Genomic DNA, 25,346 nt, shown 5'->3' on the forward strand with positions numbered 1-25,346 from the left:
TGTGTGTGTTCACAAGGGTGACTGCTATGTCAACAGATGTATGGTGTGCAGACTCCGTGTTGATGTCTTGAAGTGGCAATACCTTCACAGACCTGCTACACTGGCGCCCATACTGTAGCGGGTAACCATTAACCAAGCCTACTTTGTGTGTATGACCTAGTACTAATGCAAGAAACATTTTGATGGATTTCCCCAACCCTCTGAAGTTACAAAGGCAGAAAACACCCTATTGAAAAACAAAATGTGACATATTAATTATCATTGGCAATTGTAAGCTACATTTAGTCACACAGAAAAGCTCCATGCCAGTGTGCCAGATTCAAAGGCCTTCCACTCATTAATATCACAGATGACCTTTGTCTCATTGCGGTTCCTGGAAACCTAAATCACTCCATAGTCATGCATGGAGTAAAATGGAGCACTGAACAGGCAGAGATACAATGATGTTAATGGGAAAGCAGGCAAACGCATTGTGACTGTCACCAAATTAAAAATGTGCCTTTTGACGCCTTAAGTCCTTTTCCCCATGATGATGCCTCTGAAAAATTGGATAATTAATTCTCTGAATCTCTTTTCTTAAAATTTGAGTGTATGCAGAGACAGTGGTTTAGGAACAATGACATACAGATGTGCTCTGGAAGATCGAGCAAACCCATAAATAGTATTTCTATCAAAAAGACAATTTTTTTCTCATTGAGCTCAGGCAAAAACAATTATAGATTTTACATTGTCTCATAGCAGCTAATTTATTTTTCACTTCCCTTGTCAAAGTAGGATTGGTTCAGACTGAGTATGTTAGCAGGCCTTTTTTGGTCTTATTCAAATCTGCTTCACGTGTTTGTGTTATGATTGCAGCAATTCCAAAGCCAGACATTTTCTTAGATTTTGTATGTAAGGTGTTACCCAATGTATCTCTCTGCTAATAGGAACTCAGTAGTTGAAGCTTGGCTCATTTCACATTCTGTTGAGTGATTTTGTGATGACTTACTGGGTGTGATTCTGACCACTGTAAGTGATGATTAAGTGTCAAACTCAAAGGGCAAGTGCAAAGTAAGTTCCTGATGATTACATACTTGACACCTCATATCAAAACATACAGTGCGTAATGGTTTCCCTCGTAACAAAAATGCCAAAATCCACTGACAACTCCCTGTGTTTACAGAGCAAATCTTCTTTCTGCTGATCTGTTCCCTATCTGGTCACTGCTCAGAGACCCAAAGACATCTGAGACAGTGCGAGGTGTCCACTGAGAGGTGACAGATGGGTGTGTGTACTCAGCCACAGACAAAACAACACTTTGGCAGACACAGCAAACTCCCAGCTCATTTTCACATACAATGAAAGCTCAAACATTTGAGGTCTGAAGGCCACTTATGTCAGTGAAGCCTTTTGCAGACAGGCTTTGAAATCATGGTCATTGTCAGAGTATATAGCAAAAGTCCTCAAGGGCCAAGCCTCAACGCTGGACCAGCTTTTCAAAGTGCAGACAGCTATGACGTAGGTTTGATATGGGACTAGAATTCCCTCAAAATCCTTTTACTTGCACTGAAACTGACTTGGCAACTGGAAAACGGCATATGTATGGCATATTATCATGGCAATAAAATGCATTTACTTCTCTAAAATATTAGGGCTTTAAAAGCATCTCCGGCAAGCTCTTTTTCTTTTTCAAGAAACAGTCCTCCACTTTTTGAAGTGTTATTTCCAATTATTGGATATTTAAATCTCACAGCTAGTGTGTCATGGAATAGGGATAGTTTCCTCAATAAACAATCGCTTTTTATCCTTATAAAGAACACATTGGTTTTAAATGTCACAACAGGCAATAAAAGTTGACTAAATATGTAACAAATAAATGCCATGTTAAAATCACCCATTTCATTTCAGAAAAGATGACTTTACAGTCTAAAGTCACCCAGTATTTTAGGTGGCAATCGCACCACGGCTATATGTGGTTGGGTTAGTTTCCCTTCCTTCCCTATGATGTGTATCCACTTAAGCACTATGGACGTCACAATATGTTCTGAGCTGCTTGTAACAACAGAGAAACTGCATGCTGAATTTTCATGAGTACAACCTCGGCCTATATTCCCAAATGTGATTGATCCACTGTGTACTCTGGCAACAGGTTGAGTTCAGTAGTGGTTGTAAATGGTTACGTTTAAGTTATGGAGGGGCACACTTGTGTGCTTTGTATTTTTCTTTGGGTCAAGGTGGAGCCTCTGTATAATTGGTGGACTGTCCATCACCCTAAACCTCAAAAGAGTTAATTGATTTAAGGGGAGGCAATAATATGAGTTCCATATCACAAAGACTATATAGAACTTGTCATGAAATATAGCGTTGTGGAGCCAAACATTTATGATCCTATTTTGGGTGAAGATCCCAGTAGACTTTTCCGTAACATTCACATCAGACTCCCACATTGTTTTTTGTGCAATCCAACACTTTGTTAGGCTTAAATCAGAATCTTATAGGAGTTTAATGTTGTACTATTTAGGTCCCAGTGGAATATATTTTAAAATGATGGGCATAAATTTCAGTAAGTTCTGATTTTATTGCAAAGTATGTCCTACTGGATAGAAGGCTAGATTCATGAGGGGATTTTTTACTGAAAAGTAAAAAAACATTGGTCTTAGGTTGGCTGTTTCTGCCATTGTAATGTAAGGTGGTGACAGTTGTCCAGGGAAATACATTATTAAAACTCTCAGGCTGTGCAGTGTTGTGTTGTATGTGTCTGCCATCTATTGGACTTCTATGAAACACCACTTTGCAAATGCCTTTAAAAGCACAGTAAGTTAACTTTTTCACACAGGTGAAATATGTTTAAAACGTGCTTATCAGTGAAGATAGTTAATGGTCATTTGTTTATGGTTTATTTATATGTATAATATGACAGATAACACATGAGCCAAGTTTACACTTTACACTGGGCATCAAGACAAAATGTATTACCTTCTCACATTTAAAAAATATTAATGAACCCACTATCTTTGTGAACATGAAATGTACTGCAGGGAGACAGGAGCAAAGCCACAGCAAGTTGGTAGTGCCCATCTAAAAGAAACATTTTTGTGTTTATGGTAATGAGGAACAGTGGTTTGTAAAATAGAGGAAAAAAATAAATACCCCCAAATTTATTAAAAGAACTCACTTATATCCTATAACATATGTTGCGGTGGGAGCCGGGGTAGGACGCCAGGAAAAAGAGGGAGTGGGTGAGTGCAGGAGTCGGCCGAGCACGTGCCTCCTGAGGTCCTCTGGTCTCTGTCTGGATCAGACCGCCTCACCAACCCCTGGGCTAGACTCCCATCAGCCCCATACCCTGTCTACTCTGGGCCAGACACCACCATGACCACTTGTATTGAGAGGCCTGACCACCATTGTGCCACAATAGAGTACACAAACAAACAGTGCAGACACACACAGGTCTGCACCCCTGCCATTACGTCGACTCATCAAGCCCACTCCGCTTAGTCATACCATAGGCTTCCAGTGCAAGCAGCTCCCTCTTGGCTTTGGATGGAGAATCTGGCAGAAGATATTTGCTCATTTGTCCCCACACATGTATGTGGTTTGGTAACGCTGCTAGGGACTGCTGCCCCAGCCTTTCTTACTGTCCAGATTCAGAGCCAGCCAGGCCTTTCCTGGGTAATGTCCTCCCACACAGTCTGGCTATATGGCTTTTTGTTACTCATGTTCAGCTGTTTACGTCCTTACAATGTGTTTTCTGTGGATTTTTTTTTATGCAGTATGGATGAGCCAAATGTACAGGCATTGTTTCATCTTGTAAACTACTCAGCCAATTAAAACTGTTTCTCAAACTATGATGAAATGGACACTGTCTCCCATCTGAGTCATTTGTAAAATAGACTAGATTTGTGCTAAGAGTAGGCCTACAGACAATGTACAGATTTTTTTCTTCTTTAACTTTTACAAAGAGGAGTGGCCTTAATTCAGCAAATTGTGTACAGCTCTTTCCGGAAATTGTACTCTTGCTTTGTCCTCCTTCAAAACATATCAAAATGGACACTTTTAAGCCTAGCAATTGACAGATATACTGCGGTACCAGCCAGGGCAAGGTTCTGTTTATTTCCTGGATTAATCTATTTCCTTGTGGATTAGAAAGATTTTCTACCTGTTCTCCAAACCAGGCCATTTGGAATTATTTTTATTAGTACATACATTTACTCAGTCTTATATTAGCATAAAGTTAAAAAGTGCATTAGAAGCATTAGAAAACATACTATATCAAGCATTGGCTAAAGTGTGGTTTTAAGGCTCTGAAGTTAACATACTCACACACACACACACACACACACACACACACACACACACACTCACTCACACACAGCATGTCTTCCTTCTTTTCATGTCGACCACAAGGCTGACCTGCTGGCCTCTATTTCCTCTGAAGAGGATATCCCTCTTCAGTGGAGCCTTATAATCCATCACGGCAGACGACTTGAGATCCTGATGTATGCGCCTCCTCCTCCATTGTCTTTGAAGCGTTGGGAGGCTTTGGCTGGGCCCGGCCGCAGTGATGATTACAGTCTCATAGCCACTGACATGTGTTCAGCTCACTTTCTGTCTGATGTCCCCCCATGTTTGATGGAGCGAGGAGTTCTGGTTCCCTGATAAACGTAATTAGGAATGTGTAACTACTGCTGCCACCTTGTTCCCCTCCTCAGTTACTCCAGTTGCCAAAGAGAATTTCTGAAAATCTTACCTCCCCCTGCTCCCAGAATGACAAAAAGACTGTGAAACCCACTGTCAACAGTATCTTGAGTTGAAGCTTATGTACATCCTAACTCAACTGAGGGCATTCTGAGGACAAGCTGTTAATATACGTCTTTACTGACCCTCAGCAGATATCATTGGGTGCAAAATAAACAGAATGTTCTAAATGTCACTATGGAAACTGACGTTCCACAGACCGCCATGAATAGAAGTGAACTGGCTGAGATAGTTCTATTTGCACGTCTCTGTTTGTTAGCTAATATTGACATGTCTGAATTATCATCATCAAGTTTCCTGTCATTGGGTTATGACTTCATTCAGGGTATTGCACAAGTCATGATGTTTTCATGACCAGGGTACACCAAGTAAAATCATACTGAATTACTACCACTGAATTCGGACAAAATTGCTTTCTGACATAATGTAGCACAGTGGTTCCCAACCCTTTTCTTAAGGGACCTCTATTTTTCATTGTATATACATTAACGACCCCCACCACCCCCCACCCACATACAATTACAAAAAAAGGGGAAAACGTAGCCTACCTCCTTTGGAATATCTTTATGTATACTTATTCGTTGTTGTTATATTCGTTGCATAAAAAACAATAACAGCGCAGTACAACAGTGCAATTAACCTAAATAGTGAACTTAATACCTGCAGGAAGTTTGTGTAAAACCAGCAATTTATATACAATTCTGAATAGACTATTTCCTGTGGATATAATGTATCAGATGATATTTCCATATATTTTTAGGAACACAATTCTATGTCTGTATTATGATATTCTTTTAATTTCACTATCATACATAGTTTATGTTTTATGTCATAATCCTCCTCCATAAAATAACAGCTGCTGTCCTATCTCCTCCCCGTTAGCCATAAGCTAGCGATGTTCCTTTTTCTGTTGGAAACCATTATGACTGTGAAATTGAAACTGAAGTTGGCAAAAAATGGCCCACTGGCTGCTGAGCGGACTCATTACCACCTACTACTGTGCAGTTCACTATAGCAGGGTAGGACATCCCATGTGATGCTGCGGCCACGATGAAACAACAGTTTGTGTAGCTAATAGGGCCCTATTTTCTCTCTATATACATACAGATAATGTGCTCTTTTTTAATTAACTCCCTGAACCCATAATTGTAAATTCAGTAAAAAAAATTCAAACATGTTATAGGAAGGAAATACAAAAAACAAATACTGTAACTAAAATAGTGTTTATTCCATAGAAAATATACCTCATCCAATGCACACAGTAAGAAAGGAAAAGTGAATGTTACAAAAACAAAGGCTTATAATGTCATGAAAAGAATATTGTTGAATTGAATCATAATATCCTTTAATGACCTTTATATATGCATGCACTTTCAACTTAAAAAACATTCTCGATGTCTCAATTTTATAACATAAAGTCTTTCCATATTTAGCTCCATGCCAGGTGCAACTTAATAGTGCACTTCAGGCTGAGCTTGTCATCAAAACAAAGTATAGTGCTCTCATCAAAAGCAGCTAGTAGCCTTTCATCTCAGAAACTGTCAAAAGTAATCTAACATGACATTAAAACCTTGTCACTGATCTATGCATTGATGTAACAAAACCAATGTGTACAGTGTTGACAATGGATGTCTTAATACATGTGGTAAAATTTGGCATCCACCTCTTAGAACCAGAACTCAGAGACGAAGACATGAACGTTGACGATGTTCTGGCCGGAGTCGCCCTGAGTTGTAAGGTTGCGCATGGACAGTTTCAGTATTGTTGTCAATGGACCAATCAGAGTCTTCACCTGGCGAACAACACCTGAAGGAGACAACAAAAAAAACAACACTATCGGTGACAATAAGTGCCATAAATAGACAGAGGAATCAAGCAAAAAGCAGCAAAACAACAACAACAACAACAACAACAACATAACAACACCAGTAGAAGGTTGGGATGTAAATAGCAGTAGCCTGTCTTTGGTTGGTTTCATTGACAATAATATAAATTTGTCGATTTTGTCATTTCTTCGGAAACTTAACTGAAAGAGCAGCAAAGAGCCAGTATTACAGCTTTCACAAAGACAAGATTGACTTTGTGCTCATTAATTTTGATTTGATTTTGAATGTTTTTATTTCTGTATAGCTGGTTTAAAGGGTCACCCAAAACATGTTGTCTCACTTACTCCTAGTGGTCTAATGCAGATAGTTTTGGTTTTAAATTCTGCTGCCACCCCAATACAAATGAGGCCAATGGAATTTTGTTTGTGGTGCTCAGCGCATTGAAAAATTACATTACATTTGTCGTTCAACAGCAAAGTATCTTTTCAAAAGCAATGACCCAGTCACAGGCTGTCTAAACGAGACATGTTTCAGCTCTGTCAATTTTATATATACTTCAGTTTTATTCAATACAGCTGCCTACATCGATTGCGTCACGGCTTATAGATCCAAAGCATATTTTTACGTTTCAAGTCTATTTTGTTCTGACTACATTGATTGTGTATCAGGCTGTGAGTGCTGCCAAAACACTTCTGTACAGCAGTGCTGTGGCTGAACATATCCAGAGTAGGAGCTGCTACGATGTTGGTGTGCTTCTTTCGCTCTTGTAGACAAGATGTTACGTTGCAGAGAATCTACAGACATAATTGTCAGCAGTTTTGATAGAGACTATTTCTTTGCTAGAAAATAGTGTGAAGTCAGTCCCTATTTGCTGGTGTGTTTGGATGAGTATTCAAATGAAATGTGGTGTTGACAAGCTAAACAAAGTCCAGTGATGTCCATGACAATCTGAATTTTATCCCTCCCTCCCACCTTCCACCCTATCCATGGACAAGAGACACCCTCTATCATGGTAAAACAGATGGGAGAATAAACATACTGCAACAGAGCATTACTGAATGCCCATGGAATTCATTGGGTGCTCTTTTTAAGTGAACATGCGATTACAGGGGGAAAAAATGCCAGTGTTTATACAGGCTGTCAGCAGGCCTTTTCTCTGCAGAGGGCTGGTGACATTTCAGCTCTGGCCTGTTTGAACAGCCATCGCCAGAGTGCAGTCAGGCAGCACAATCACCACACTGTCCCCCTATCACACCTATCAACCATCCTCTTACTTTTTCTCATTCACTCTTCATGTGTTTCTCTTATTCATGACAGAGTGTTAAAGTATTTAGGATGATGACTCAAGAGTTTAACTCAACATGGATCAAAATGACAACAGATCACTGTCTGAATCAGTCTGAATTATGAGGCTCCTTTCTGTGGTACTTGTAATAAAGCAGTAAAACCCATTTGGTCATTGTTCACCACAGGACAAATGATGATCCATTATGCGCCGTCCTTTGGGACACTGGCATTGTATGATGGCAGATCCCCCCACCCACTCTTTCTCCTCCTTCTCTTCCTCCCCTCTCTTCCCTTCCTGAGGGGGCCTGGTGTTTGTGGCACCATCACTGTGGCCCACAAAATGAGTAAATGAGTCCCATGTGTTTGATGGAGGAGAGCAGTCGCAGTCACGCGATACAGCCATGGAGGCATTCCTCCAGGAATCCATCTTTAACTCTGGGAGGGGCAGGCAATAGGAGCTTGAACTGCTGTCTCTCTCTCTGTCACTTTCTTTTGCTCTCTCGTCCCTCTCTCAGAGTCGGATCTGCGGGCACACAACAGATTCCAGCAGATTCCGGCGATAAGCACTTGGAGGAGTGTGGAATGGGGCCCACTTCTACCAGGGTTGCCCCCTTGTTTTGGTGTTTTGGGACTCTGTTGCGTAGTGACACTAAACGGAGGGGAGCGGGACTAAGATTTTATTGTTTCCAAAGCGTCAGCGCCATCAGAAAGAACTAACCTTTGCTTAAACCTAACAACAGCCGCAACATTAAGAGAGTAACTGACATGGAAAAAGAGATTGAATTTTGAGCCTGAAAATTATTTTCAGACGTAAGCCAATCGAGATGGCACGCAACTCTGAGTTGACCAATACAAACTCAAAGTGAGTTCAGAAGGTTTCGAACAAAAACAGTTCAAAAGTTTCCGTGCTGGGTTGAGCAAGCACACAATGAAGATGAGTAAGATATCATTATGAGCACAATAAGGACCACCGCAAAGACAGATGGGATTCAGTCCACATTAAGGCTTTTTTTAATTGCAGTGAATGTGGCCTATAGCTAACGAGGACTAAACACAGAATAATCAGGGTCAACTGAGGGTACGTTTTCCACTGAAAATCCTAAAGATTGTTTCTGTGAAAAGAAGTGAAATAATCTTACCGCATGAATAAATTACAGAAAACACAGACACGAATCGCATCTAAAATAAAAAATTTATTAAGGATATTTAAATAGTGCAATATGTGGAATGTGTCTGAGGCCCACCATTAGTGTTTTGTAAATTTGTTTGTGGTCTAATTAGCACATACAGAGGGTGCAAATGTTCTTTTAGGAACAAAAATTCTGTTACAGCACCCAATGAATCTTCCAAATCTCCAAAGTTCCTCCGAGCTCACTGTTGATGATTTGAAATTTAACACACAGTTTCCTCACCTCAAATTTTGGAATCTTAGACGCTAGTGGGCGTGATAACAAACCAAGGAGTGTATCTTAATGTATCGCAGTTACTGTAGTGATAGGCATAGTAAGAAACACTTCATTTGTCGAAACATGTTTTATTCAACTTCTAGCCTTTGTTTAGCTTATTTTTTGCACAGCCTTGAGGGCGAGAAAAAGGTAATTATATGATTGCAATGTGGGCTCATGTGCCCAATTCTGCACAAAGGATCTTGATATTAAAGTCAGTGTATATGACCATGATGACTCTGCGTTTCCGCAAGCTTGAATTCCCATCAAAAGCACAGTGGTATCCTCAATGAGGGGAAAGCATCAGCTAACAGCTGGGCCTCAACATACTCACAGTGAACTTGAGGTGAAACCACAACCGCATACTCATCTTTTACATTTCATCCCGGCTGTAAGGCAAAAAGCCAGCAGCCACAAAACAGGTTGACTTTGATTGTCTACCATACCACCTGAGATTCATATAAATAAACAGCTGACAATTTGACTGGGTTGCAAGGTCATGTCATCTGAGGCCTGGAGTACCCGAGCAGGAGATCAAGTTGAAGTGCTGAAAAAGTTTGTGGTGTCTTTCCATCTCACTGAGGTATCTGCCACAGGGTGCAAAGGTGACTGTGCTGGCTTGAACAGCCACCATCAAACAAACAGCTGTGCAATCTGTCCGTTCTCCAAAACATTCCGCCACACCATAAAGTAGCCCCTTAAGTAGAAAATAGCCTTAAATAAATGCATGCTAGTAGCAAAGACACTGCCACAAAACAAAGTGAAGCAAATGCCAGGAGGCATTTGTCATCCTTCATGGCCACGACGGCTGCAATATTGAAGGGTTACATGTAAACAGTACAATTTCTGGGTTTTCTGGTTTCTACAACTCAGCGAGGAAGTGTATGACAAAATCCAAAATGAACGGGTTTAACACCAGAGACAAATGAAAAATATGCATTGGCCTCACCACAGTATTGTATAATGACACACTGGTTGTGGCGCTATGCATGCTCACTGCAGTGAAACCATTGGAGAGTATCCAGGTGGTGTACAAATTCCAGTATGCAAAGAGGGTACTGGAGGGCATTCGTCAGCATCATTATGGCTATAACTGTGATATGTTTTGTATCCACTACCATATCATTGATGTACAGCTGAGCACTGTTGGCATAAACATAAAGACAGCAAAAACTGGTTTCTTATTCAAGGTTTTTTTTTTACTGCCTGAAAGTTTTTCTCCAAGAAGTCCATAAAAGCTAGGAGACATGCCAAAGAAATTGCTAACTAGCTCCCTTGTTACCCCATTAGCAAAGCAACCAATTTCAGTTTTGATAACCCGTCAGCATGACTGAAATATAATCCATTCAAATTGCCAGCATAACCCAATGTTCGAAGACGGAGTGTATAGGCCCCTCAGGGACTGGATCTTGTGTTTACGGCCTGGTCACTGGTTACTGGTACAAGGATGGCCAGTCAGGTCAGGCTGTCCAAACACAACTCTGACCACTCCAAAGAGGGGGTGGGAGCCCCGCCCACCCCTGCTCTGAAAGGCCAGCATATGTGGCTTGATATTTTAAGGTCAATTAACAGCGAGTCATAGTTACAGATCTCTCAAATGGCCCATGGGTCATTGTTGGACCGTGTCACTCACTGGGTAGTGACATCACTGAAAAGCAGCCGTAGGGAATTGGTTGGTTCTTTTCTTGGACTTTCTGTTTTAGTATTTGTGGGCCAGAGCAGCTGAGATGACATAACATGCACCATTATCTTTACCACAACCTTTGCACTATATTACAAGTGACCTTTCAAAGCTAAGACCCATAACTAAGGAGCAGAAAATAGACTTGACAATGTAGACCAAATGGGTTTTTGAGATGAAAACCTGCTTTGTTTGAATTTTAAATGAGGATTTTATATGATATTATTCAGCTACATTATACATGGAAGAAAGTATACGGCATCTTGATAAGCTGTTAAAGTGCTTTGCTATGTATTTTGGCATGTTACTAATGGATAGATTTTCTTAAAATCACAGTGCCAGACAGCAAAGACTAATGACAAGTATAAATTAAACAGATCACCAAACCAAAGGAGATAAGTGTATCTGATGAAATATTAAGACAGTTTTATTGCAAGTAATATGTACTATATATGTACATACCAGTGTCTTTTTGACTGTGTACATGGTATGTCTCTGGGAGTGTGACATATCTGCTTCACTATCTCTTCATCAAGTACATTGATGGTGGAGGACCACCCGAGGGGAGCTCTGTGTGTTTTGATTAGCTGTACTAATCTCTTGTGGGGCAGACAAGATTTCCTTATGGGCTTGGCGCGCTCTGGTGGGCCCGCTGCTGACATGTAATGAGTCATCCAACTGATAGTCTAACTTGAGCAGCTAGTTGTCTGCTTATCTCCACTGCTGTCCTCAACTCCTCACCAGCACAGCCACAAGCCAGAGCAACAAGCTGCACTGGCTCTGAAGCTCTCACACAGTAGGCTCACATTCCACCAGCCACTGTGGACGGCCGCACTTACGATTACGACTACCTGCATAGAGACAAACTGTCCACTTCCTCGTCCATTCATCTTACTGTCTGCCTCATTGGCTGCCAGCCCTGTGCCAATGGCAATGCAAAAGGTATTTATTCTCTGCACAGGATATAAACCGCAAAGGCATATTTCCACCTGCATTTCAAAAGTGAATGGAATTTAGCTGCGACGTCTTAGATTCACAGTTTCTCCAGAGGATGGATGTGACTCATGAAGAGAAGATACGTTATGTGCCTGTTGCTGTCCAGTAAGATAAACATAAATACTAATACTCATTTTCATCAGTTTTTCCTGCTAAAAGGAATTAGACAGCAGTGATTAATGGTACAATGAAATTCTTCCATGACAAACAATTTCTCATGAAGAGGAGTAAACATGTGCTGACTGTTTGATTCCACGGTTGGCTACTGATTGTATTTTACACTTGATTAACACAGATTAACAGATACTGGTCAGCCAGCTGGCTGAATCAAGTAAAATTACAAGTCACATAATTGTATAAATATTGTCTAGATGTATAGTTACTGATATTGCGTGTTGGACAGGAAGAAATGGGATTGATGGGTTGTTCATCAACATCTTTTCCCCACATAAAAAATTTAACGACTTAAGCAAAGCTGAAAGAATGCATGCATGCTCACCAAGCCAACCTTGATACATGAAGGCAAAAGAGCTACACAAGCCTATGAACCCTCACTGGGAGAGGTCAAAGACAATATTGATCCCCTCAATGATGTATGTCACTGAAAGATAATCAAACAGGGGAACCACCAGCATTTTGTCAGAGGTGAGAGACTCAGCCCATGCTTCCAGCAAAGACCACAGTGTTTTCCAGTGTTTTCAAAGGGAGGACTCATCCATCCACCTGCTGACTGCCAAAATCAATCATCCCATTATCAACCCTATTCAAACAACCTGTCCCTAATCAAAAGTGGATGACAGCGCTAGCATGAGTAATGCATTCCTCCACTGTTGGTGTTTCCAAATATGTGTATGATGTTGTCTTTGATATATATCACTTTGGTGGATCTGCTGGGTTTCTAAATACCTGCAGGGATTGTGTGTGGTCGCCGTTGCGCTACTGTGGTCGTCATGGGAATCTGTGAGTGTTTGATTGGTTCTGATCATGTTTTCCAAGTGCTGAGGGCCGGTTGTGTTTGCACAGATGCGTAAGGCTGTCAGGGTTGTCTTCCAGATGTGACAGTGCTGGGAAAGCCAGTGATGGATGACCAAGAACTGGGAAAGAGTGGTGCAGTTCTTACACTATTTGGTGTACTGTCAGCCTCTATATGTGTGTCTGTGTATGCGCGTATGTCTATGAAAACACTGCATGCCTGTGTGTGCAGCCGACTGGTTTTAAAATAGTGAGTAAGTGAGCAGAACGGAAAAGAGTGTCAGCCAATCAAACCTTTTAAGAATCACTTTTTCAAGTTAGCAACGGATTCTGGGGATTCCTAATAGCCTCCTTTGTCCCTTTCAAAAACACAAAAAGTGGCCAAAAATAATGGCCAAAGTTAGTTTGAGTTCACGCACTTGTTCATTAGTGGAGCCTCAATGTCTGCTACTCTTCACATCCCACCAAGCTGTAATACCACTGTTGGAGACACTGGAGATACTGGAAACTAAGCTTCCTTAAGTGACACGTCAGCGAGCCTCATACAATGGTTACGCAACAGCAGCATCTGTGGGCCAACGCACCAGCAGCACAACCCACTAAATAAAACCAAGAGGGCCTTCATCGCACCGTGGAGGCCACACTTCACAGCGAGCACTCAGTGACCAAAGGCTCCAGTGCACAGGGCCTCAATTTGGATATGTGATGGGCAACTGGTGCTAACATGCAAGAGCTGCATCCAATAAGCATCCAATGGGTTTGGGAGAGAAGTGGCTCCTCACAAACATGCCTTTCATGTGGTCGTCAGTTTAAGTGCTCTAATGCTCGGCGAGACACTGAGGCCTAGCGTGGGGAAATGGAACAATACATTTAACCACATGAAGCAAAGCGCCCAGGATTACTTCTGCACATATTTTCTCTCTCTCTCTCTTTCCTCTTTCATTGAATCACAGTCTCTCACTTTGTCTTTCCCTCTCTGCAATTTTATTCTCTCTCCCTCCCTTGCACACACACATACATACTTGCCCCTGCAAATGAGCACCACTATAAACAGGGAATTTCTCCTAAATCCTCTTTACACACACGCACACTGACACACACAGTAGACAATATATATTATAAAACAAGGCTTATCACTCCAGAATTACACCGTTGCACATTCCAACAAAAACATACCATTAAAAACCTGGACAATATAATTATAATTGCTTTAACAATGAATTATGTGACTTATTGCTGGTTATAAACATTTTTCTCTCATGTCATTGTGTGAATTTGGTTATGTTTGATAAGCACACATCTGTTTCTGTACAAGTGTACAAGAGAGGAACACTTGCGTGCGCCCGCAATCCAGCCTGAACCAGTGACAGTCCCACACTCTCTCCTCCTCCCTCTCTCCCTTTCATTCGGTAAAGACAGATGTTCATACTGACAGGCAATCCCTTCGTCCATCAGCGAGAGAAGAAGAAGACGCTGTCCTTCCACTACCACCCTGCCTGCATCTTAGCACAAAACCAAAACAAAAACACCTAGACAAGCCCAGCAATGTGTCATCCTTGGGCTCACAACACCCTCATCCACCCAAGGCCAAGGCTCAGTTCAGCTCTCCCACAGGCGTGTAGCAGCCTTTGGGTCACCACCAGACTAAAGGATGGGAATGGCTTCCACCCAAACATGTGTTGTTGTTTCACACCACTGGAGATGGTATCTACTGCTCCTACTTGAACTAGTGCAAGGCTCTTTTTGCTTGCTGGCGGTCGCTGAGCAGGTAGTTATGACAAACTGCTTGTCAAATGCAATCACTCATGCATATGTGCATGTGAATACACAAGTGTAGATTTATACACTCTATTCCTGTACATTCAGACCGCTGTAACTTATTGTGGAAAGTAATGATCTGCTTGGGATAAGCGTAGCCGTAGATAAGTGAATTAAATGGTACTTTGTTTAACCACAAGACTGTGAAAATATTCGGTGAGACAGAAACAGCCCTTCGTCTGTCTCAAAGAGCCACTCAGAGGACAACTCTGCAAAGACCCAGACAGCAAAAGCCCCCATGATGATGATGACAGCTACATGATGCCACCACACTGCAAAGACCATAACGGGCCGTGTCAGATGTACTTATGTCAGGGTGTCCAGACATTCTTTATGGGAGATTGTTGTGCTTTGTGTCCCTTTTCAAAGTGCATATGTGAGTTTGATTTGTAAAAAAAAAAAAAAAAAAAATACACATATATATTTCAATATGTAATTTCAAATTAGGAATGAAAAACCGCCTCCTTTGTCAAAACGAAAACGCAATTTCCAGTTACGGAGGTTGTACAGGCTGCAAATTAAATCTGCTATAGTCAAATGTTCTGGGTTGGTTCATCCAGACTTCGCAACACTCAAAGCAAAGCAAAGCAAAATCCCTGTACTCACCCACATACATTCCATTCTCTACCCGCTTGATGATGTCGAAGGCGTTCTCCACGTTGCCCTCCAGGATGTCAAACTTGACGTCATAACTGCCTAAGTGATAGGACCCGTAAGCTGGCACCGTGGTTCTCAGGAAAACAATCTCTGTTGGAAGATAACAATTAGACACAAAAAGTTTTTGGAGCCTAAACCCTCATAATCATACTGGGATTGCACCGCCAAGCCTGTGCCAACTCTTGCTTTTCTTTTCTCTTTTTTTCCAAGAGAAGGACAATAAAATGGGAGATTGAAAGGTCTGTGTTTATTGTACACTGAGAGGGTCACAGGAAGGTTGAGGCTTTTCAATACTGTTGTTCAGCTGAAGGGCCTCGAGTCCTTTACACCCCAACTCAGAGCTTATGAGAAATGACAAGAGCTTAACTCCCCGTGACGTTGAGCATGAGTGTGTCTGAAACATGCACTGCGTGCCGGCCAATAGATGCTTGTCAGCTGTCACTGTCTGCGAGTGATTACCGTGGTTACTCATATCCAACCAGCATGGCACTTACTCTCTGGTGTGGGCCAGCCAAGCCTGGACGGCATGGAGAACATCATGGAATAGCTAATTTGGGGGTCAGAGGTAGTCATATAGATTCTGACAACTGCAGGGAAATGCATTTGATGGGACCTCAGAGATTAAGGGAGATAAACTAGACGCTAAAGAGAAAAAAAATGCTGAGGACCACATTGACACTAAAAAACCACAAGTTATGATGCTGTCTTCAAATTCGTTGTTTCCACAGATTTTTACAGAACATTCTGTCACAAAATGAAGCCTCACATATGGGTCTTTGTGAGTTAGTGAAAATGTACAATAGAGGGACACGCAGAAGTCATTTTAGCAGCACTTAGATGATAAGTTTTGAGGCATTGTGTTAAAACAATACTTTGACATTTTGTTTTAGTTACATGAGAAGATTGATACTACTTTTAAATCTGTACGGGAAATATGAACCTACAGCCAGCAGCTGGTTAGCCTAACTTCTCATAAGGACTGGAGTTTTGTTACCTTGGAACAAGCTATCGGTTTTCCCCTGTTTCCAGTCTTTATGCTAAGCTAAGCTGCTGGCTAAGGATTCATAATTACCAAGCACCAACCTCCGGGTCTGAAAAGTGAATGTTTTAAACCTGCATTATTTATAATGGCCAGCAAGGGGCGACTCCACTGGTTGCGAAAAGATGTCTGATTGTACAGAAGTCTGAGAAAATGACCTTACTTCTCACTTGATTTATTACCTCAGTAAACATTTTCCTAATGAGTTTATGGTCTCAGTTGCTGGTTTCAAGTCTTCATCAAGTCTTCCTCATTTAGTTAATGTTCTCATTTAATGTAAAATATACAATAAAGCAAGGCATGCTTTAGGACGTGGCTACCTTGTGATTAACAAGTCACTACCACGCGTCCAGTCAATCAGGATAGTGACGTTAGGTTATACTAAAAAACATTCTAAAGAGTCAGGTGTTAATTTTTTCAGTAAGTACATTTACAAGCTAACTTTGTTAGCAGTGACTTTGCAACGTGGCCAGGTGCAGTCAGGTATAGGAGGGTGAACATATTGTCTTCGGCTCCAGCTCCACCCTCTCTATGGTCACTTTCGGCTCCAAAATGCCAAACTCGAGGCTTCAAAACAGTAGTCCACAAACCAATCGGTGACGTCACAGTGGCTATGTCCACTTCTTTACAGTCTATGAAAATTACCCTACATAAATGAAAGTTGATCTTGTTTATTCCCCAAGGAACTTTCTTTAAGAGAAACAAGAGTGTATTTTGTCCCTTTTTTGCACTTTTTATACGTTTGCCCATCCAACATTTACTCCAACATTTTCTTTATCAGTATTCACAGAAAAAGGGGACTTGTACCTACCCTCTGGCCTTGTAAACTCTCTAAAGGTGGGCAGAGAGATGAAGGTGTGGGACACCGAATGCGTGGGGTCCAGAACACAGGCGATATCATTGGGCTGGCAGGTCTTCATACAGCGAATGGTGTCAGAGCGTTCAAGCCTCGCCACTCTAAAGGAGAGAACAACCATACACACCCAGAAAAAATACAAAACACAAACACACACATGGCCTCTGACCTTTAGGTAATGTCTATATAAAGACTTCGGAGTCAACCGGATTTGGTTTCTAAAGCTCACAATAACAGGGCATCCTTGGGAGCAGCCCACTGCGTAATCAAGAACTCAGTGGGACAACTCCAATGGCCGCTACACAAAGAATATCTGAACAAGACAGCAGGGATACTGGATATAGCAGTCAACATCAAAAACAATCCAAATCTATGTGGTTTGGAAGAATAATAAACCAACAATGGCCAAAGCTCATGCCGAAGCCAAACTTTGTAGCTTGTGGAGACTAGCGCTGCCATTGATGCTTTTCTGATGCACTATTTCAAGCTGTGTGGGAAATAAATTACTACACTCACAGAGAATGATCCACAACCTGCTCAGGAAAATATTTGGATTTGCTGAGCATCCCCGGCTTCACATCAGATAATCTCTTGAGGAGGATTTATGGGGCAAGGGAGTGTTCTAAAAGACTCCTAAATTGTGAGCAACATGACTAGACAACTCCCCAGCCTCTCCCCAGGGCAGCTCTCATCCTATTATTTAGGGCTTTGTTTATTCCACAGACTAATCAGTGACAGGTCGGAGGGAATGGAGGGCCTCTGCTGGCTCCTAAAGCTAACGCCACCTGAAGTATCGCTATTCACTACCTGTCTGCTACATAAGACTTTGAGAGAGGTTTCTAAGGCATTAACAACCTCATAAATCAAGGGTTTGTCTTTGAAATGATGAGGAACTTGTGATCATGAGAGAGCTATGAAACAAAATAAAAGTCTTGACTTTGACATCCAAGATGTTAAATTCAAGCTTTGTCTTCACAAAGGAGACAAGTCAGTACATGGTTATATTGGGTTATGAAAACAGCCAAGTTGCCGTGTATAAGTCCAGTTAATGTGCATGGCAGCCATATAGCCACATTGTGAGTCATGGGCCGTGGATCTCTGGCGCTCCTCAGGGGACCTATAGGCTGCAGCTCAAAGCCCAGGCCCGGCTTGGGTTGCAGGGTTCCTTCCATGGAGAGCGAGGAGAGAAGCCCCTGACAAAAAGTCAAGCCACCACTGGGTAGGGGCTTGTAATTAGCAATTAGCGGGTGGGTCCAAGTTTTGCTTTGACCCAAGCCAAACCCACAAAATGTTCTCCTAGTTTATAATACCACGGCCTGAGCTGCAGAAAGACCCAAGCGGGGCTCTGGAGGATGAGGTGAAAGCTCTGTTGGGGTAGAGAGTAAATTTACGAGAAGATAATGACCCAGGGTGAACTGCCCCCTTACACACGGACGGCCACTTCAAAGCAGAGGCAGCAAGTAGAGCTAATTACAGCTCCATGTGTGTGTTAATGCATGTGTATGTCTGCACCGAAAAAGCCTATAAGTTTGTGTTTATATGGTAATTTGTGCATGTGTACCTTTTATGCATGCAAACATGCTTGTGTGTGTGTGTGTGTGTGTGTGTGTGTGTGTGTTTGTGTCCATGCGCGTGCATGCACAAATGCACGTCTTCTTCATCTCCCCATGCCTCACGTGGCCCAGCCCAGGAGAAAAACCCCAATACTTTCAGACCAGAAAGAAAAACAGACTTTTTGGATGAAAGTCCTCTGGTCAAGCGTAAGGCCTTTTATTTTTTTGGTAATTATTATTTATAGTCGGCACATTGATAACGCCCCAACACAAACACTGCAGGGCATCATTCATTCTGTGCGCGGTGATGTTGCTGTACCACAAATTGTTCAGACCACCGGCCAGAGCCCAGAGCCCCATAACTCAATGTCAAAGGGGAGGAAAAAACCTTCTGCGCGCCACTATGTTCTTATTTTAAGGATATCCCCACTAGGGACCAAGTGCATCCTTACTGGCCTGACAGCTCAGGACAGGAGGAACCTAGGACATCTGAATTTACAGTTATTATAAGCCACAGCCCTCGGGCAGCAGCCTCACAGCATGTCAAACTATTTATACTCTCTCCTGCTGGTGCACATTTCCCTCTCCTTTGCCACTGCATCCCATCGCGTGTCACTTACTCAGCCTTCATTTGGATTATCTGTCTGCTTTGGGGTTTACACCCGCAGTATGCAGTGGAAATCTGTGCATTTCACATTAAGCCCAAAACGTAATGCGAGCTAAAGAGATGTGCATGAAAATAACTGCCACAGAAAGATGTATTTGCGGTGCAAGGTAACTGATGTTTGGGAAGTGGGAGGAACAATGCATTAAAAGGCCCAATCTGGCTCATTTTTGACTGGAATTTGGAGGTGTGGAATTATTTTATGGATATAATAAATAGTGAAATTTGAGGTATTTGCATAATATTTAACTGAAGGGTTTGACTTATAGATGGGAAATTTGACTTTTGTGTTTCTTAGCTGATTTAAAACAAGCTGGGTTTTCTTCTGTGTTTACAAACATTACTGACGCAGGAAAATTTTTAATTCATCAGGAAACATCAATAACTAATAATAACCAATAACATTATTGATAAAATCTTGCTTTCTAGTGTTAGTATGAGTATTAAAAGACCATGTGTGTAGATTTTTGTAGTCAGACAGTCCTTTTTTTCAATCACATCGCAGAATGTACCTCGAACTTTAAATGTATGCATTACTAGAGATTTACATGCATCATTGGATTTCCTCTTCACTGACGCTGTTGGAATAATAGTAATATGAAACTATGTGAGGAAGTCTTCATGCCTCCATCTGTGATTTGGCCTCACATTCCAGCTGCTCCCTTTGCTGTATTTGATTAAACCCCACAATGCACCATTATCAAGAACTGGATTTGACTTGAACATGTGTTATTTCTATTTCAATTTTAATAGAAAACTGTTCATCCAACACATAAACCATAAAATACTGCAAAACGTCAGACTTTATCATGCAACCATCATCAAATTACACTCAGTTGTAGGCAGACTTGGTTCGCTACTATTTTATGATTTACCCTGACCTAGAACGCCACCTAGCGGCTATCATAATGCCTTACCTCCAAGAAGATACATTCAGTTGGACCTAATTCATACTGCAGAATAATGATCCTTAATTCTAGTGTTAAAAGGTTGATTATGTGAAATGCTACAGTACTAAAAACTGTGCTTCTTTCTTCTGATTTTGTGTGTTGTATTATTTTTTCATCTCCACTCTTGAAAATGATGTGTCATCTTTAACATGCGTTTAGGGTGTCGGACAAAGTCATATTTGTGTGAATTTATTGCAAAAGAAAGTGGTGTAGTAGAGACGAAGCAAGATAATAGAACAGAGAAAGGAGGCAAACGCCCCAGGGTACTGGATCACTAGTGACCCTGAAAGCCTCAGACTCGCTATGTCTGTTGGTTTCTAACTGGAGGAATTGAACATTTGTTTAAAGGAATAGTTTGACATTTTAGGAAATACAATTGAAAATACACACACTCGCTTTCTTGCTGAGAGTTAGATGAGAGGATTGATACAACTCTCACAGAGCCTTGTGGATTCTGTTGTCACTTACCTGAATGTATCTATGTATAATGATCTGCAATCATTTATATGTTACAACATATAGCAGTGTTGTGTTGAGGATGAACTTTTTCTGTCTTCTCTACCAGACAATGTATTTAAAATGACACATCCTTTTTAAGAGTGTAGTAACTTGTGTAACCCTAGATACCTCTTGTGTTTATTCTAGTAGGGGATTGTAAGGCACTCTGGGCTCCTCCTGGGTAACAAACACCAGTACTTTAGCCAGGTATGTGCTCAGCGTGCCGTAGCGACGCAGCCTTAACTCCAGAGACAGCTCAAAGTCCTGTGGCTTGTTGATGAGCTTTGCCACCGACATCACCCCGCCGGTGGGCACCCGCTCCGTCTTGAAGAAACCGTCCTCGTTGCCAGCGGTGATAGCAATCTGGATGTCATCGCCGACCACGGTGTGGGAGGGGCCCATGCGGAAGATGTTGGTGAAGACGGGGATGTTGGTGGGGAAGGTGAGGTAGTAGTAGGTTATTCTCAGGGGCATGGCCAGGCACTCGACAGACTCATTGCAAAGCAAGCGTTCACATCGACTGCAAAGAGAGAACAGTGGAGGGCAGGGGCAGGGCAGGACGGGACAAGACAGAACAAAACAGGCACAGAGAGAAAGAGAAAGAGAGACCAGGTGTAAATTTAATTTGCCGTGCATGGCATGCAGTGGGAGGAACATCAGTCTGCAGCATAATACTTCACAGGCCAGTCATGGTGCCCTCTGTGGGATCATGCAAGAAGTTCTGTCACTGGTGCCTCCGTAACAGGGTGGTCATACACAGCCTCTACTGCAATTGAGCCAATGAGAAAATACCCATACGCCTTTCATCATTCTAAAACAACAGAACATGCTACAGCCGAATCTTTTCTGAAGTCATTCCAGCATTGAGCATACTGGACATGCAGGGCCTTGATCCATACATATGAGTAAGGGTTGGTTTAAGAGGCCTGACATTGTTGACTACTGTGCTCAGAGCTCTCAGCAGGATGACCATTTGGTCTTGACAGTGAGGAACATGGACCTTGCTCTGTGAGTGTTGATGTGTGTGAGGTTTTCTGTCGAAGTTTGTATTATTAATGCCTATATATATTCTCATATCGCTATGAGCACAGATGGTACGTTTGAAGTTGTTTTTGAATGTGTGTCCTGTTCAGCAACAGTGTGTGAGACACAATCCAGATACTCACGTCTCTCCAACGCGCCGGTAGTTGTTTGGACACTCGAAGGACAGGCATTTGAATCCTCCCTGTACATTAAAGCAGCTCTGATTCTCTGTGCATGTGTGTGTTCCCGTCACACATTCGTCAATATCTGTGAGCGAAAAGAAAAAAGAGTGGGAAAATATGATTTCAAAACACTCACAAAAATAACTTTCCCATAAGCCTGCAACCATCAGGTGTAACATTACAGTAAGGACAGCTTACCCTGGCAGCTGCGCCCGTTGGTTCCCAAAGTGTAGCCACTGACGGGACAGGAACAGTGGAAGCTGCCGGGAGTGTTGTGACAGCGATAGGAGCAAATATGACCTCCAGTGGGCAGGGCGCACTCATCTATATCTACAAATGTCACAGAGACAGATAAAAACAAGTCAAACCAGAGAGCACATTTTAGAAATATATATATCTTAACTGCTTCTGACAGATTGATAACTAAATTTGCATCTGTTTCATATATAATGCCATTTTCTCTAATGTATGCTTACACATAAGCAGACTGTACATATTAACATAGATTCTAGCTCATAGCAACTTACTGAATACAGATGAATACACATTGCCTTAATCTTTGGAAATCACAGAAGAAAATCAAACATTTCTTGCATTCCTCTAAGTTCCATTTTACCTTCACAAGTCATCCCATCTATGTCACTGAGCTGGTAGCCACGGCGACAGTAACACTGGTAGGAGCCGTACACGTTGGCACACTCTTGACTGCATGGGTTGCTCTCACACTCATTCAAATCTACACAAAAAAAAGATGATTACAGATCATTATGAACTGGATCCTACAAGTTTACTAAGAAGCACACCTCGGTGGTCAGAAGAATAAAAAAAAAACCTGCACAGATGCAGAGAGGTGGATCCTCCCCTTTCCGTTTGAATATGTACTATGTAAAGGGTTGCATGCACAGTTACACATTTGGTTTGCATGTGAACAGGTTCCTGAGAATGGGCTGCAATCTAACAGACTTTGAAAGAAGCATGATTGTAATCATCAGTCAGTTTTACCAGTTTTACCAGAATAACTGCCTGGTCTGATAAAGTGCAGTAGTGTCTTAAGAATGCGTGTCTCCATCTCAATACATGTTGGTGGACTGTGAAAACAACAGACAACAGAGGAAATAAATCTGCGATCTTATAGTATAGACATATCCCAGGCAAAGAATGTATATATATATATATATATATATATATATATATTAACCAACCAAAGCAAAGGTCGTTCCAATTTAGAACTGATCAGGAGTTTCTATTGCTTCAGTCACTGGGAATATATGCACAGTGTACACAACACATACTGTGTCCTGTATAAAAAGTTGCAATTCTTCTGATTTAGGTATTTGTCTTACCGTCACAATTCCTGCCATCACCGGCTAGCTTGAAGCCGGTGGTGCAGCTACACTTGTAGGATCCCAGAGCGTTCTCACACTTATGAGCACACAGGCGGCCGGGGTAGTGCCTGCATTCATTAATATCTAAAACACCAAGTACAAATATGCCACAGTAAGAAGCAGAAATTATACACATTTTGACCAGTGCTAGTAGACATACGTATGTATTTTTTATTTCTATGCAGAGGATACACTTGGATTTAGCTACTTGTGTGAGAACATCAAGCGAGATCTACCAGCTGCTTACCCTCACAAACCCGACTGAAGCTGTTGAAGATGTAGCCAGTCTCACACTCACAGCTGTAGGAGCCCACCATGTTGATACAACCATGACCTGCGCAGACCAATTCGGGCCCTTTACACTCGTCAATATCTGCGGAGGGGGATGCAAATGACAGAGAACACCATGATATGCACCTCAGTTAGGCTACAAAGATGCTTTATTATCTAGGGATGGTTCAGCCGTACCAACACAGCGTGTGCCCTCTTCATTGAGGTGGTATCCCCGACCACAGTTCACAGAGTTCCTCTGGCAGATGTAAGAGCCCACTGTGTTGATACAGAGATGCCCTCTGTGGCATGGGCTCGTCTGGCTAACACATTCATTGATATCTGAAAACATAGACACAGATGACATTGTAAAATTATGACAAGATTGAATAACTATACTTTTTAAATGCAAACTTTGGCCTTAAGGTGACTCTAGTCTACAATCAAGTTTTTTTTCTAGTGTGAGCATCAATGTACACACTTAATTTCATGTTAATCTATAATACATTAAGGGAATGATATTTTGGCCTCAGTGCGGCACAAGAAAGTATCTGAAATGGAAAGGGTCCATCCTTTTGAGGAGCATTATTGTGCTCAGTAAATACATTTCCAATTAGATTGTATTATTCCTTGTCTATGAGTGAAATTGTGGCCAAATGGTGGTCCTAGAAGAAAGGTCAAGGTGTCTCCAAAAACATTAAGATTTCATATGCTGATGAAGATGTGCTCTTCATCTGAATTTTCTCAGCAACTTTCATTCAGGCATAATGTCAGGGGGTCACCAAAATCATTAGGATCCATTCTCTCATGACCACAAATAGCCATTAAGGTTTGGCCACTAGTTACTAATGTGGCCAAACCTTAATGGCTATTTACTGTTATTTACTACTCTGGATCAATGTGTGCACAACCATGTAAAAACTCCGGCCTGTGCGTAAATCACCTGCTGTTACAGGCTGTTGCAGTGTGGTGCTTACCAATGCAGTTGCCGAGGGCATCCTGGATGAAGCCGGCACCACACTTGACCTTAGGGAGACAACGGAACGACCCCTGGGTGTTCTGGCACTGAAACTCTGGGCCACAGTTATGGATACCAGTCTCGCACTCATCAATATCTGGATAATGCAATCACAGGAAAATTGCCATTGAACACACACTGTCAATATCTAAAAATTAAAAAGATACAGAGGCAAACTGAGGCCAATTTGACTGACCTTTGCAATTGTTGTTGTCAGTGAGTTCATAGCCAGTCCCACAGCTGACCTCCCTCTGGCAACGGAATGAGCCCTGTGTGTTGATACAGCGCTCTCCTCCCCGACAGTTGCTGGCTCCCAGCAAACACTCGTTGATATCTGAGAGTGTTTGAAAGCAGAGATTCTCTCATTGTGCTGATCTTTCCAATAGTGACACACAATATTACAGTATTTTGCATCAGAAAACTTTCACAAGCGTAACGTTTCTCTGTGCTGTAATTTCTTTGTCACACAAAATTAAGACTTGGCAAATA

General features: G+C 41.8%; 1 protein-coding gene across 1 annotated transcript in view; it reads right to left on the minus strand.

The window, feature by feature from the left end:
* Positions 1–5,965: 5,965 nt before the first annotated feature.
* The window catches only part of fbln1 (fibulin 1), a 28,539-nt gene continuing 9,158 nt past the window's right edge, over positions 5,966–25,346 (minus strand). Inside the window, exons 7-17 of the mRNA XM_070907134.1 lie at positions 25,054–25,191; positions 24,817–24,954; positions 24,038–24,181; positions 23,817–23,942; positions 23,528–23,653; positions 22,801–22,920; positions 22,383–22,514; positions 22,146–22,269; positions 17,270–17,415; positions 15,369–15,509; positions 5,966–6,543 (exon numbers count right to left, since the gene is read on the minus strand). Coding sequence (XP_070763235.1) covers positions 6,404–6,543; positions 15,369–15,509; positions 17,270–17,415; positions 22,146–22,269; positions 22,383–22,514; positions 22,801–22,920; positions 23,528–23,653; positions 23,817–23,942; positions 24,038–24,181; positions 24,817–24,954; positions 25,054–25,191 — 1,475 coding nt within the window. The 3' untranslated portion in view covers positions 5,966–6,403. The remainder of the gene's footprint in view (positions 6,544–15,368; positions 15,510–17,269; positions 17,416–22,145; positions 22,270–22,382; positions 22,515–22,800; positions 22,921–23,527; positions 23,654–23,816; positions 23,943–24,037; positions 24,182–24,816; positions 24,955–25,053; positions 25,192–25,346) is intronic.

This window comes from Enoplosus armatus, chromosome 6 (assembly GCF_043641665.1).
Source record: "Enoplosus armatus isolate fEnoArm2 chromosome 6, fEnoArm2.hap1, whole genome shotgun sequence".
Lineage (NCBI taxonomy): Eukaryota > Metazoa > Chordata > Actinopteri > Centrarchiformes > Enoplosidae > Enoplosus > Enoplosus armatus.